Below are 16,937 nucleotides of genomic sequence, written 5' to 3' on the forward strand. Positions count from 1 at the left end.
CCCTATCAACTTGTCGCTCGACCGTCGTCGAGTGCGGATCGTTCGCGTGCGTCTCCCCGTATTAAAAATTTTTATTGCATGTAGTCGCCTCGCGATTCGCATTTCTCCGGCATTATAGTGATCGAGGTTGTAAATTTCTATCAAACTTTCGCCTGTGTTATCCTCTAGGTCGCATTTGTAACAAAGAATAAACAATTAGTGCCGTGTTGTGCGATTTGGACGCGGGATCCCCGGGGTTCGAGCGACTCTTCGCAGCCGCGAAGAGGGTCCTGTCGCCGGATGAGAATACGGCTGCAACGACACCAAAAAGGAGACCGATGGAGAAGAAAGCAGCGGCCAATGACAATGAAATGACAATGAAGACTGTGACGGTAATTTGCACCTGGCCACGGCCAGGGAACTACTGCCCCGGGCAAACAGGGAAGCTAGGGGGGTCTCGACTATAATGAGTGGGCCTACCTCGAAGCACGCGGAGAGACGGAGGGCCGTAGCGTCGGGCATTTCACTCTAAGACGGACACCGGAACATCTAAAAAGAGTCGGAACTCAGGGTGGGCCAGATAAACTTGATGAGGAAGTGTTGTTTAAAAGCGTTTAATTTTTTGTTATAATTTTTCTTTGATCCTTTCTAGTGCGAATAGATTTACGTGATTAGTGCTTAACACTTTCCTGAAATCGCATCAAAATCAGTTTAGCGAAACCCGAGATAATCGCGGACGAACAAACATACAGGTCAAACCGCCTTTTTTATTTTATTTATTTATTTTTTTATTTATTTTATTAGGTTTACCAACATTTGTTTACATTCACACTTAGTTTTAATATTTTACAAAAACCATCTTTCTTAATGTAACAAACACTTAGAGGTAAACACGACATGCACATGACATTACCCCTGACGGAAAAAAAGAGTGTATAAGTTTGACGTGACAATTAAACGTGATTTACGTGCGAGTGTTCTTCGATATGTTTTGATGAAAATCTGTTGAGCCGTTTAAAAGTTGTGGGAGGTGAAAGTGGTGAAAGAATACCAAATATCGGCAAGTGAATGCGCAAAAATAATAAATAATGATGATTTAATCAAGAGGTTTCTAAGCTTAACCCCGGTGCAAAAAAGAGTGTGCGTGTTTGTGTCTGTCTGTCTGTGTGCAAAATTTGTGATGGGTGATTTTAAATGTATTTTTTTTTAATCTTATAGTCGCTGTTATTAAACAGAAGCTATGTTATTTTTTGAGGTATTCCCTGGAATATCTACCATATTTATGACCAGACCTTAACCGATTTTTTATGAGACAACACGGACATTTTCATAACTTTTAAAAAATTAAATAACTTTTCAAATCGGATTATAAATACCGGAAATATACCGTATCATTAAAAAAAAGAATACAGACATATTGAGAACCTCCTCCTTTTTTGAAGTCGGTTTAAAATATTTGTTCAATGAGTTTTGATAATTTGGCTGCATTTTACTTTCATACGACATAATGTATGTAGACATCATTTTAACCCTGTATAAAAGGTTTATAATTATTTATATTGTTGACTGTATCTCTACTCAAAGGAGCACTCCGGGCTCCTCTCCAGTGAAGTGAGAAGGAAATCTCTGAGAAAGAATAATACTTTATCGCTTAGTCGCTTAGATAACTAAATTTACCTGGATACTTCTCCTGGTTGCGTCTGAAACTGCACACTTACACCACGATGCACTAATTAAAACCTAACATACCTATTATAATTGACTAAAAATAACATCCATCTATATCACACTCTGGATGATGGCTCTTGATATGAGATTTCAGACTGGCATTCTGAATGAACGCCTGTCCGCATATATGACAACGGTACCTCCTATCGTTCGTGTGGGTCCGTATGTGATATTGTAAAGATTTCAGTCTCGGATAACTCTTATCGCAATGTTCACAGCGGAAGTTCCTCTCTCCCGTGTGAGTGGCCATATGCTCCTTCAGACGAGACGGCAAATAAAACCTCTGGTCGCAGTATTCGCACTGGTGCTTCAAAACCTTCTGGTGATTACGTCTTTGATGCTCCGTCAATGTTTTCTGCCTGTTATAAACCTTGTCACACAAGTTACACGGGTACGTCCTTTTCTGTCCATGCGCTTCGGTCAAATGTTTGTTCTTCAAAGCGTACGACATGAAACACTCATCACACCTAGGGCACCGAATGATCGCTTTCTTCTTGTGAACAACGTCCACGTGCATATCCTTGTAATGGTTCGATTTGAACACTTTACCACAAATCTCACACGTGTGCCGTTCGTCGTCGTTGTGCCTCTTCAAATGGGCATCCAGCCGAGGTTTCTCCAGGAAACATACGCCGCAAATATCACAAGTGAAATTACTAAAATGTTCCACCATATGTGTGTTCAATGTGTTGAAGTCTTCGAACACGTCGTTACACATGACACAAACCAAATCGTTCCACGTCAAGCGATACAGCAACATCTTATCGGGTGCTTCGAAATAAATCTTCTTCCCGTGTACTTGGTCCACGTGCTGCTTGAATACGTTCAAATCGTTGATTTTCATCGAGCACAATCTGCAGTCGATTCGCGTTATATCGAGTTTCGGCATTTTCCTATAGCCCATTAGCAGTTGGAAGGGTTTTGTGTCGTGCGTTATTGTGTGCTCCCGCAGATCTTCAGGCTTCGGGTAGTAATCCTTGCAGTAGAAGCAGTAATAGTTGTTTCTGCGGTTCTTGAAGGGGCAGACGTAGGAATATTGTATTATTGTCAGCAGGTTCTCCTCCGACATGCAGTCGAGGTCTCTGTCGTAGGTGTTTCGCTTCTCGGACGGCGGCTTTTTGGGTATCCTTAGTGTTTTCTCCTTTTTTGATGTTCCTGCAATAATGTAAGATCGCGTTCAGCTGTCTGCTTTAATGTGGAGGAGGTAGTGAAATAAAAAAATGATGCGTCCGCGTAAGCCGATATATTTGAATACAGGCAGAGATACAGAGAAAGATCAAAGTCCAGGTTAGTACAGAGAAGAAAGCGTGATAGAGAAAATAAGTACAGAGCGCAAGATGAATACAAGATTTGAAATACGCGTGCATAAGCGTAGCGATTTTGTGTGCGCGGTAAAGCAACGAGAGACGCGGGCTCCGCGTCGCACTGCGAGATCTCGACTGGTTTATGGCCGAGCGTTAGCGGACTCACGCGCAGCCTGGCCGCGCCCTGTATATAGTTATAGGGATGTGTGGTAACTTACATTCCTCGCTGCGTACAACGAGTTTGCCGCGGCGACGCTTGTGTATTATGCGAATTAAGGTTCTGTCTGTCTGTATGTAATGGAAATTTTGTGAGGGTAAATAAAATATATATATGTGTGTATGTATGTTATTTATATAGTTAGTACATATATATGCGATAATGTAAGTTAAGCACACACAAATGATTGAAATGAGATTCAAATAGTGGCAGGTTGTAAAAGAGGAAGTATCCCAAGTTAATAAGCCTTTCCCTTGATTGAATTTACAATGTTTTTTCGTCTTTACCACATCAGTATGGAATAGTCAAGTTAACTTTGACATTTTGTTATCAAAGTGGATGGTTCTATTTTTTAAAAAGTAAACGATTTTCAATATTGATATGATAATAAGTTATAACTTAAGGCAACTTAGGGACTATAAAAGGCGTCTAAGGGATATTCCTCTACTCCTACTTGGGATTACTCTTTTAGGCGAAGGGCTTGTTTGGCTTAATGATGGAATTGAGATCCAAATAGTGACAGGTTGCAAGCCTATCCCTTAATCGCCTTTTAACATATCCATGGAAAAGACGAAGTGGTCCTAGTTCTAGTTTAGTGCAGGGAACCACACGACAAAAACGAACCAATGTACAGTACTAAGGAAAGACAAAAAAATTATACTTTAATACATACTAACCTCAAGGAGCCTCGGCGGGTTAAAATGATTGATTCGCAGAAAGGCACTGGTTTGAATCCTACCTCGGCCACGTACCAATGACTATTTTCGAAGTTCTGTACATTAGTTTGAATACTAACAGATGCTCTTACGGTGAGGGAAAACATCGTGAGGAAACCTGCACATTCAGGCAACAATGTGCAACCGTAATCGATCGGAGTCGCTTCGTGCAAAAACCTGACTAACCCAATCCAGGTTCCATGGTCAAAGGCACATCCCGGGCTCCTCTCCAGAATTGTGAGGATGCAACCGGGACTAAAACCAGAAGGAAGAAGGAGATTTACCTGGTTTAAGTTTCTTGCCAGTTTTCTTTTTCTTCTCCCCGTTGGCTTTCTTCTTTTTTCTCCTCTTGATCGGCTTATCGGAGTCGGAGCTGGAGTAGTCGCTTTCCTCCTCAGACTTGGGGAGGTCCGGTACCGGGGGTAGCTCGGGCAGATCCGGTTTGGTTTCCTCCTTGGGCAGTTTTATGTCTGAAAGGTTTAATTTTTAAAAACTATACAGAAGTGCCGTGTGGTTCCCGGCACCAATACAAAAAAGAATAGGGCCACTCCATCTCTTTCCCATGGACGTCGTAAAAGGCGACTAAGGGATAGGCTTACAAACTTGGGATTCTTTTTTAGGCGATTGGCTAGCAACCTGTCACTATTTGAATCTCAATTCTATCATCTATACTAATATTATAAAGCTGAAGAGTTTGTTTTGTTTGTTTGTTTGTTTGTTTGTTTAAACGCGCTAATCTCAGAAACTACTGAACCGATTTGAATGATTCTTTCACTGTTAGATAGTCTATTTATCGAGGAAGGCTATAGGCTACATTTTATCCCGGATTTCCTACGGGAAACGTCAACAATGCAGGTGAAAGTTGAATGAGTCGGCCATCTGCGAGCTTTCCACGCGAACGCTGCGCAAACCAACAAAGATATAGTAAAACAATGTACTAATGATGTGAAGTACTCATTTTTTGCCACAAAAAAGTCCGCGAGAGCTTATATCTATCTCTTAAGGTTTACTTACAATAACCACTTTTATGTTCATTTTTAAAGATTATTTTTTCATTATAAACATAAGTTATTTTGAAACCAATTTTCTTTAATTCAGTATTAATCCTTATCCAAATAAATATGTTTATTACTTTCGGCTTTTCATGTAGACTAAAATTGCCATTTACAGTATATAAATCAGACGAATAGGTTTTGAAATATAGTCGTTATAAGCAATTTGCAGCGAAACATTTAATACGAACCAGCGTTCTTTCTAATACGCGTGACCGCCTGACCGGCCTTAGGTATCATTCTACTTATAATACTTCCTTTGTATGTTTGTCTGTTTTTACCTCTTACCTACTTTTAAACTGATTATGTATTTCTTTTAAGATTGTTGTTAATTATTAGTATTTAATTGTAAACACAACTGTCTTTGATATCACTTAATTTCAATGAACATCTTAGAAGATATTACTATTTTAAAGTAAAGTATCAGCCTGTAAGTTCCCACTACTGGGCAAAGGCCTCTCATCTCACTATACGGTCTCCGTTCCGTCGCGGGTAATGATGTGGGCCAAGTCGTCGCCAAGTCGCATAACAATTAGCAGCTATAATTAATAAAGCCGAGGAGGATGTTTGCAAAAATAAATATGATGCCCAAAATAACTATTCCACGCGGACGAAGTCGCGGGCACAGCTAGTTAAGCCAAATAGCTGAACGTGGCCATTCAGTCTTTTCAAGAATGTTGGCTCTGTCTACCCCGCAAGGGATATAGACGTGACCATATGTATGTATGTATGTGCTGTGACGTTGTGTCGCTACGGTCTCCCCGGCGCCCCTCTTCGCAGCCCGAGAGCCCTATAAAGGCGCGGGTCTGGTCTTCACCTTTGGACTATCAAGTACTTCGCTATCCTGTAGGGGCTACTTGCTAGATCTCGAGTCTATAGCTAAACCCACGACCTCTTTATACAAAAACTACTCCAAATAAATTTTGTCTATCTATTTATATTTTTTTAATTATCTCTCATTTCTTCACTTCACCAGCGACGTACTTCTAAAACGCCACAGTGTTTCCAGCTACAACCTCAGCCTACCTACCCACCTAAACTAGGTACATAATTTTACACGACAGCTGTTATAACATACCTTCAGCACCGTCAACGGAGTAGTAGTAGATTATAGTGAAAGGATCTGGACCTTGATTGACTCATTATATCATAGTTTTAGTGTATTTTATTGTATTTTTGACAATTATTTGGTAGTTAATAAGGAACTTGTAGGTAATAGTGAATTAATTAGTGACGCTTAGAATTTAGTTTTGACGTTTGACAGCTGACGGCTGTCAGTTGACATATGACAAGGGACGTTGTCACTGTCAAATTGACAGCTAGGTACATAATTCGACAGCGGTTATAACATACCTTCAGCACCGTCAACGGAGTAGTCCATCGAATGTCCATCATCTAAATCCGGTGCGCCGACAGAGTTATGGTCGCTCACGTCATCCTTCGGCTCCGCTTTTAGTTCTATGTCCACGTTCTTCTTTATTTCTGCCACTGTAACACAAATACATACATACAGACATATGGTAACGTCTATATCCCTTATGAGGTAGACAGAGCCACAACAGTATTGAAATGACTGATTGGCCACGTTCAGCAATTTGGCTTAATGATAGAATTGGGATTCAAATAGTGACAGGTTGCTAGTCCATCGCCTAATAAATTAGCCGTATTTTACGAAATCCATGGAAAAGAGATGGAGTGGTCCTATTATTTTTTGTTTGTACACAAATATTTAAAATTGTCTTCTTTCTATCCCATCGTTTCTCAGTACATTGTCCTCTGTTCCACAAAGTCGAACTATTAAGCGGTACCATCCTTTTCTCGAACCGGTTTTACCTTTTAGGTATGGAACCCTAAAAGCAACGAATTTAATGCCACCTACAACAAGTGACGAATTTAGCGCCACCTACAAAATAATACAGCTGTCTCGCAAATACAAAAACAAACAATAGGACTTGTTTTTTTTTTTATCTCTGCTCAACATAAAAAAGGTGGACGCTTTAAATTTTCACAGAATATTTACATGTACTTACATTACCTTTCAAAATAAATAATTAAATAACAATGAAGTTATTATTTAATGGGGCTCCCATACAACAAAACGTAATTTTAAAGCAATTTTTGGTCGATTTCAATAAACAGGTAGAAATGTGAATATAATTCATTCATTCATTTATATAATCACGTCTATTTCCCTTGTGGGTATTAGAAGAATCCCAAGTTCCTAAGCCTATCCCGTAGTCGCCTTTTACAACATCAATGGTAAAGAGATGGAGTTATCCTATTCTTTTTGGTTATATTGGTTGCAGGAACCACACGGCACTAGCACGAATACGATTTCAATAGTGATGAAGAAGTAGGTACTAGAAAAAAAAACAAATGTTATTGTAAGTTATACCAAGCACTAAAATAAGATTTGATTGCTTTATTTAATCTATACTTATACTACAAGGCAGCTTCAATGATGCCCAAAATAACTATGCCACGCGGACGAAGTCGCGAGCACAGCTAGTTAATAATAACTAAGATTGCACTTAGGTACTAGCAATAATGTTAGAACAAAGAAATGATGTAGGTAGTTGTATAATAATTACGAGCCGACATGGCGTAAGCAACGAATAAGTCGAATGTTTGCTCGATATGATCCTGAAATAACATAAAACAACTTCATATGATTATTATCTGAATTAGTATTCTATCAACACCTTAGAATTAGTACTACCGACTATACGATGTTAGTCTTGTCAGTTCAGACTGAATAGCCACATTTAGCTGCTCGGCTTAGTGATGGAATTTAAATCCAAATAGTGTGATAGGTTGCTAGCAAAAGGATCGCAATTTTATAAGCCTATCCCTTAGTCGCCTTTTACGACATCCATGGGAAAGAGATGGTGTGGTCCTATTCTTTTTTATATTGGTGCCGGGAACCACACGGCACTATTAACCAATAAAAGAAAATAAACAGAATAATAGTTTAAAAAAAACTAAAAAACTACGCTTTTATTGCTAATCAAACTAAAAAATAGAAAATAAAAATTAATGACAAAGGAATTATAAAACAGTAGAAGCAAGTCGAACAATCAGTTATAGTCAATTACCTCCGATTAAAATTATAACAAAATTAAATTTATAAACAAAACAATTTAAATCTGAGTAAAAAGCGTGGGGTGCTTGATGTAGTAAATATTAAAATCATTCTATTAGCATATATTTATGACAAGAGAGTTATGAAAATGAAGTAAAATGCACCCCACGCTTTTTACTCCGATTTAAATTGTTTTGTTTATAAATTTAATTTTGTTATAATTTTAATCGGAGGTAATTGACTATAACTGATTGTTCGACTTGCTTCTACTGTTTTATAATTCCTTTGTCATTAATTTTTATTTTCTATTTTTTAGTTTGATTAGCAATAAAAGCGTAGTTTTTTAGTTTTTTTTAAACTATTATTTATTTTCTATTGTTTAGTTCGATTAGCAACAAAACGAATAGTTTTTTAGTTTTTTTATACAATTATTTTTTGGAAGTTAACACTTCTAGTATAACTATCATACTAGAAAAGACTTTTGCAACCATGCGCCCATCGCCGGAGGTTTTCACAATTAACTTTCTTAAAGTTATATGTGGCCTGATTGGATTAAATCTCATAATATTCTCATAATGATGATTCTTTTTTAGGCGATGGGCTTGCAACCTGTCACTATTTGAATCTCAATTCTATCTTAAAGCCAAATAGCTGAACGTGGCCTATCAGTCTTTACAAGACTGTTGGCTCTGTCTACCCCGCAAGGGATATAGACGTGATTATATGTATGCATGTATGTATGATGATTGTTAAACCCAGTTGAAAAGAATTTTATAGTGATAAATCACTGTTTATAATATTTTTGACTATCCAGCAAACATAATAATTTTCGATTGTGGCCTTGCCAGGAATCAAACCACAAGATTAAGAGGCAGATTGATACAGGAACAAAAATATTTCAAACATACCTCCACTGCCTTTACAACCAGGAACGCAACAATGTTTATCTGAAGACATCGTGGCACTTTCGTTGTAAAACTGTCTTTCACAAAAACAAACACAAACTTGGGACTCCTATCTCAAATAATCAGGTACTTTTTACAGGAGTCCTATCTAAAAAATATCTGCACAACACAGTGAACACAGTCAGAGTCCAATCTCAGATGATAAAATCACACGAATATCCGGAAGAACAAAGCTCGACTCAACGGAAGATTCCAAACTACAAATAACGACAAGTTATCAGCACAAAACAAAGTGCAAATAGGTAAATACACAGGCACCGGTATAAAAAAAACAGAAAGAAAGTTTACAGGTTTTCTAATCGAATTCAAAACAAAACTTACTGCAAAACTTATTTGACATAAAAAACTGTCACTCATGTCTTAAACGAGTATTACAGTGTTGCTATTATAAATAGGCAAAAGATACCTAATGTTAATTCAAGAATTGCATTAATATGTTAAATACGTATTAAATATCGCAAAGTTCTGTAGGTAGTAACTTTATTCTTGTATTGTTGTAAATTTAGTTGTTCAATTTTCATTTATTACTTTTGTTTTATTACTTATATATTTTTTATTGTTTTAAAATATTCTACTAATTCTACTATTGTTTCTAATGGTAATTCTAAATGGAGCGATGCGATGAAATAAAAAAGCCTCAGGTTAATAGTAACATTATATGGAAATATATTACATCTCTTTTTGGACTCCTTATACGTCAGAACTTCTTGGTTTCTTGTATGGAGATTACTGGCACTGGTGCTATCTCTGTCTCTCTTACTCTCATACGAAGGATCTAAAAATGAATTTATTAATCCTGGCAGTTTTAATAAGGATAATGAGAAACTCTTATCAAAATATTGCATTGTCATCGGTCCTTGATACGTGTGCAAAGTTTCAAGTCGATCAGACGTTTAGAAATCAGTGAAAATTAAGCTCAAAGATTCCGTTACATACATACATACATACATACATACATACATACAACCCAAGCTAATAAAAGCGTAGTAAAAACCACATGCAAATTGCAATGTAGGTAGGTACAACGCGGGTATAGAATAGGTGTAGCCCGGGTAAGTAAGGCTTACAAACTGTGAGATTTTTCTTTTAGGCGATGGGTTAGCAACCTTTCACTATTTGAAACTCAATTCCGTCATTAAGCCCTACAGCTGAACGTCTTTTTGAAAGTATTTTAAGACTGTTGGCTCTGTGTACCCCGCAAGGAATGTAGACGTGATAATATGTATGTGTATGTATGTAAAAATAAGGATTACAAGGTATTCCAATTAATATCATAAATACGAAAGTAAATTTATTTGTTTGTTACCTCTTCAAGGGTTACGTACTGAATTAATCTCAATTTTATCGTTGAGCCAAGCAGCTGAGCGTGGCCTGTCAGTCTATTTGGGAATGTTGGCTCTGTCTACCCCGCAAGGGATGTAGATGCGATTATATTTATGTATAGCTCCCGGGTTTCGACAACAAACCAACCAATAGTGATATATATATGCGCAGATTTGTCAGTCTACCTACCTACATTTGAGGAATCAAGGTAGGTTTTTGTTGATGTACCTATTTTAATGTTACACTGTACCTACGGACAATCAAGAGAAATCACGTAGAAAGCTTGGCACATACCTGGCTCCGGATGATGTTAGCTGTTGATCCATCTTTGAAGGGGTTTACGAGTGTTTTTTTTTTTTTAGAATCGAAAAGTGTAGGTAGTTGTCGCGACGGCGACGCGCGTGATCGGAATAGGTTATGCCTCGATTGACAGTTATAATTATACTGCCCTTATGACCTCCGTCATGCTGATTAGTGGGAACATCGATTGGCGAGATGCGCGAATTCGATTAAAATCTTAATCGATCGATTAAATAATAAATCATAAAAACAACTAATAATATAAATGCTCGATCGATTAAAAAATAATAACAACTAATAATATAAATGCTAAAGTGAGTTTATTCTTTTCTTAGCTCCTCACGGGTTACCTAATGAATTAATCTTCTTGAATTATCACGTTTATATATAATTAGCTGTGCCCGCGACTTCGTCCGCGTGGAAAAGTTATTTCGGGCATTATGGAAGCCCTCAAGGATGAATAATATACCCCGTATTTTTTTCACATTTTCCATTATTTCTTTGCTCCTTATAGTTGCAGCGTGATGTTAAATAGCCTAAAGCCTTCCTCAATAAAAGGTCTATTCAACGCAAAAATAATTTTTCAATTCTAAACAGTAGTTCCTGCAATGAGCTCATCCAAACAAACTCTTCAGCTTCATAATATTAGTATAGATATATAATTAAGAGTCTGCGGAAGGATATAGGTAATCTTTCATCTCCGTAAATAACACCGTAGGGTATCGTGCCGTATACCAAAAGAAAAAAGATAGGACCACTCCATCTCTTTCCCATGGGTGCCGTAAAAGACGACTAAGGGATATGCTTATATACTTTGAGTTCCTTTTTTATGGCGATGGCCAAACAGCCGAACGTGGCCTTTCGGTCTTTTGAAAATAGCTGGCTCTGTCTACCCCGCATACTATAGTTTTGTAGATGGCGCTAAATTCACGAGGTAACCTTACCTCTTAACAGTTAAAGCGCTGAACAAAAATACATAAAATTTTTCAAATGCAAAGAAATCAATATTCTCTCAAACTTATTACATCCCTCTTTTCCCGCCGGGGGTTAAAAAAGGTGAACATGACCTATTGGTCTTTTCGAGACTGTTGCCTTTGTACCCCGCAAGGGATAAAGACGTGATTATATGTTGTACCTCCACATGTATTTTCGCCCTAAGTTGATTCGAAGTTGGTACCCAATACATTTTGTGCACAATATACATATACAGTTACTTGCAGAGAAATAAAACATTGTTTTCGCTTCAAGTATACCTTCAGACTTGTCCTCCAGCTTGGCCTGCAGGAACAGCTCCTCGCACTGCAGCACCTGTTGGCGGAATGCGCACGCGTCACGAAGCCGCACCACGCACGTGGCGCACACGCCAGAATCTTTTTCATTGTCGTCTACATGAGACAACTGCAATACATACATACATACATATAGTCACGTCTATATCCCTTGCGGGGTAGACAGAGCCAACAATCTTTAAAAGACTGAATGGCCACGATCAGCTATTTGGCTTAATGATAGAATTGAGATTCAAATAGTGACAGGTTGCTAGCCCATCGCCTAAAGAAGAATCCCCAGTTTGTAAGCCTATCCCTTAGTCGCCTTTTACGACATCCATGGGAAAGAGATGGAGTGGTCCTATTCTTTTTTGTATTCGTGCCGGGAACCACACGGCACTGCACACAACTGCAATATGACATATCTTTATTTAATGTTAGTTTTTGCCTGTCAACTATGTTTTTTTAAAGTCGGTCTACGACTTCAAACTTTTACAGCACTTTAATTGGATCTAAAGATTCGGAAGTAACGTAAAATTAAAATTACACTATAATCCATAGATTATTTAAGTAGGTACTAACTAATAACTAAGGAATAGGCTTATTATAATTGGAATTCCTCTTTTAGAGCAATGGTCTAGCAACCTGTCACTATTTGAATCTCAATTTTATCAATAAGCCAAAAGTGGCCTTTTAGCCTTTTGATGACTGTTGACTCTGTCTACCCCGCAAGGGATATAGACGTGATTATAGGTTACATACTGTTAACCACAGCTCGCGAGTCACAGAATAGATTGATTGCAACAGTGTATGTAGATGCACAGATTCAAATCCTACCTGAGCTATGTACTAATGATAATGACTAATTGTTTTATTAATGGTGATTGTTGAAAGGAGATATAATTAATTTTGATTAGGAAAAATATTTACTTATACATAGGTTAAAATAATAGTGATGAATTTGAAATTATGTGCTATGTGGCAACAGGCACAGATGAAAAAAAAATAGGACCACTCCACTTTGCTGTGGATGTCGTAAAAGGTGACTGAGGGATAGGCTTATATACTTAGGATTCTTTTTTTAGGCGATGGACTAGCAACCTGTCACTATTTGGAACTCAATTCTGTCATTTATACAACCAGCTGAACGTGGCCTTTCGGTATTTTGAAGATAGTTGGATCTGTCTACCACGCAACTATATTTACATTTAAGTACATGCAAAGATTTAATACTTATTAGAGGAGTGAAAAAAGCAAAAATAGGTAATTTAAAAGTATCTTCATGCTGAAAAAAGAAATGTGTTTGTTCACATGGGATTGTCTGAGAACAATAATTTTCTGATATTTCACATTACCACGGGAAAGACTATTTAATTATAAATATTGTCACTTTACTAATTCAGAGTGAAAATTTTAATTTCATGTTATTTTAGAATCTATAAATCCAATGAATGTGCTGTAAATTACCACCTTACAAACATATACATATATAAAAAAAAAATATTTTTGCTCTAGGTTGTTTTGTAAACTTGTGAGGTCTACCAATCAAATTAAGTCTATTGTTTACCAAAAAGACACTGTTCAGTAGTATCCTCTGTAGCCACATTCTGACAAGACAAGGATTAAGGTTTCATGAACTAATAAAAGACAAAACTTTTGTATGTGGACTTTACATGCTGTGAACTATTTAGCAGTTTATTTATTCTATCGGTTGGCTGTTTGTCAACCCGCCTGGGGTTCGATGTTATCGGTCGCCATCGGTTGGTATATGTTATAAATTATTCCCCAAGATCACTTACAAGAATGCCAAAACAGTCCATGATCATATCAGCATAGACCTCTCTGGTCTCCATCCAAGTGTACTCTGCAGTCAGGACACGACATTTTTTTATAGCCCTGCAGCATCTACACAGAGCTGGGTCTATGAGGGGCCCGTTATTCTTTTGGGCGCTCATTTCGATCACGATCAGTTGAAATCGGTGCACTAACACTATGTTTTCACAATGTCTAAATTTACACTTTATTCATGCATGGCGAGTATTCGCTAACTTATTACACATCTTGATTATTGTCCTCACAAGGTATGTGTTAAAATTAATATAAAATCATTATGTATTTTGATAAAAACACAACCGTAAACTAAGATGACGTGAAATAAAAAATGCTCGACTTGACTTGACATTCAGAAACAGATGCACATTGATTGACAACCGTCGAACAGTGCTGCCATTTTATACCTTGTCCACTGAATCAACTAAAATTCGATTGAATTGCCTAAAATCTATACATATAATAAAACAGTAAAAATGTATTGTCTGTACATTTAGCATTTTTGACTGAAATGGATAGAGGGAGAGAATGAATAATTGAAAGCAAAAAATTGTTTTTTATTTTTGTCTGGCTGTCTGTATGCATGACCACGCTTACCTCCGAAAGTATCGATTTTCTTAAAACTTTCACCAATTGTTTTGTTTTAACTCGGAAAAACATTTAAAGTTTCATCAAAATCGGTTAACTAAAAAAAATTTATCGTCATTTGAATGAACTCAAGGCATGAGTTTGCCTGCAAATAAGTTAGGAAATTTAAAACTCAAAGTCATTGTACGACAGCATTATACCTATAACATATAAATAAAAGTGAAAATCAGTTGATAATATCCTGGTTTTGCCGCACATAACATAATTCTCACGTAAAAAGTTGTTTGGTTTGTTAGTCTACTTTAATTTCGACACCACCGCAGCGGTCTCGATGGTTGGCGCGTGAGACTGTGAAGTTGGCGGTCCAAGTTTGCCACAAAACTAACTTATAATTATAAATATAGATCGTTTCGACATATTCGTAAACATTAATTGTCTACGGATATGTCAATCGATCTTCAAAATCTGATAGCGTGCCCAAAATGCTGGCCGCCTGCTCCTTTGAACTAATGGAATGGATGAAAAGTCAATAGGAATCATAGACTTCGAAATAAGGGTTGCGATTATCTCCTAATGACAATCAATTTGAAATTTGGGTATTCGGCAGTCCATTGAACTTGATTGGACATTATATACCTATTTAAAATTTGTGCTACTCACCGGCAAAGAGTAGGTGAGAAGGTGAGGGGATGTAATCACTACGTTTTAAGTGTCGGGAGTTCCATAAAAAGGAAAGAAAATATTATACTTTAGTATGAAACGAATGGGAAAATCTCTGCCAACATAAAGGCTGATATAGCCCTAAATGAAACTTGGATCTTTATAAAAAAGAAAAAGGGTTGTACCTATATCACACTTATTATTGACTTTACTGTTGCCCGCAACTGCGTTTGCGTGTTTTTGGAAATACGAAAGTTAAGGTTATTTAATTAACTCAAATTCACCATAATAAACACCGAAATTTAGCATTACAAAGGATGTAATTCGGATTAACAACAAAAAATTTATATCCCGAAATTCTCATGGCAGCGGAGACCCAGTGCACATACAGTTGACAGCATAATATTAAATAATCCGTACATCTTCAGGTAAGAATAACTTTTACTGAGGCGTCATTTCCATACACATTACAGTGTAGCTGGTCCCTTTGGCTTCCTCCCATTTTTTGTCGTCAATAAAAAATGGTCAACTGGTTGAACAACTATGTTATGAGGTCTTTTCTTTTTCTTGTCAACCCGGGCACCCCTGGAAGATCAGCGCTGGCTGTGTAGCATATTGTTTCCAGCCAACATTGTGCTGAGGGGTTACCCTTTATTTATAACCGGCTATAACAGTCACGATATTGATGTAGAGATAGAACAATAAAATGTCATAAAATAAAAAACGGGTAAAATAGTATTAAAATTAAAATAAAAATTAAAAAAAAACCCGTCACAAGAACTTAATTAGTTTTCCTTTAAAAAGAAAAAAATATAAAAGAAACTTAATGTTAAAGTACCTAAGAATCTATTAATAATTTTAAAAAAAATACATCGCGTTGGGGGACCGCTCCTAAACTAACAATTTATATACAAAAAGTCTAAATAAGATGAACTTAAAAACCAAATTAAGAAAATATTTCACATACTTTCATAAAAATACTTCAAAAATTTAAACTACATTGAAATCACAGCATGCGTTTGGAAGTAGGTAATGATGCCACAGACACAGACAGACATGTCAAACTTATAACACCCCTTTTTTGCGCCAGGGATTAAAAATAACAATACAATGAAGAGTCTTATGAACATTAAACGCATAAAAAATTTCCATTTGTTTCATACAATTGCTTTTTTTCTTTAGAGTTAGGCCAGGCTACTCACCTGCTCTTCTACTGTCGCTTGCAAGTGAAGTTCCACGCATTAAGTTCTTTCAAGTTAGTGGAAATGCGATAACGTTATCTCTGACAATTTTTGCTGTAGTATCCCTGTGCCATCGGAATTTTCCTGGGTACCCTGTGGGATTTGTGTTTACGACAATAGACAAGTGGTTTTGTGATTGTGTAGTGACTTGGACGCGGTGAACATCTTCGCCGGAATAGCTCGGCTGCGAAAGTAGTTGCGGATATTTTAATATCAGTACATTTTTAGGACCTAAATAGGCCAGATTATACATTGTTTTAGGTTTTACTTTTTTTTATTAGTAGGGTAGGATAAAACATTTTGTAGGGTAGAATTGGTTTAGTGTGCACATGAAAATTGTGGTTCTTTAAAAATGGCAGTGATAGTTATCAAATCTAATAGTGAGTTTGACATTGGCAATTGAACATTGTCAATTTTGTTAAAGTGGAGTGGGCCGACCTCGAAATTAAACACAACTGAAAAAGGAGCCATCATCGGCAACCTTCAGGCCATGCTGAAGATCGTGGGACACCTAGCCCTCATTGCAGTGGCAGGTTCGTCTCACCTAGAGAGAAAAAAGTAGGCCAACATGGCGCTAGATGGGGCCAAGGCAATGGAAGCTCGCCGGGCCTCACGAGCGGAAGCTGAGGCGGCAAGAGCCCGCGGGGAGTGAGTGATTTCTGCCCAGTGCACTGAATGTCAACG

At 37.3% G+C, this 16,937-nt stretch overlaps 1 protein-coding gene across 1 annotated transcript; it reads right to left on the reverse strand.

Moving 5' to 3' along the window:
• Positions 1-894: 894 nt before the first annotated feature.
• Positions 895-14,109, reverse strand: LOC106130081 (zinc finger protein 25). Its single transcript, XM_060953322.1, has 5 exons — positions 13,734-14,109; positions 11,920-12,064; positions 6,350-6,484; positions 4,229-4,414; positions 895-2,862 (listed from the first exon to the last, which is right to left on the reverse strand). The coding sequence occupies exons 1-5, from the start codon at positions 13,887-13,889 to the stop codon at positions 1,742-1,744; spliced, it is 1,743 nt and encodes a 580-aa protein (XP_060809305.1). The 5' UTR covers positions 13,890-14,109; the 3' UTR covers positions 895-1,741.
• Between the last annotated feature and the right edge of the window lie 2,828 nt (positions 14,110-16,937).

Source organism: Amyelois transitella, chromosome 31 (genome assembly GCF_032362555.1).
Source record: "Amyelois transitella isolate CPQ chromosome 31, ilAmyTran1.1, whole genome shotgun sequence".
Lineage (NCBI taxonomy): Eukaryota > Metazoa > Arthropoda > Insecta > Lepidoptera > Pyralidae > Amyelois > Amyelois transitella.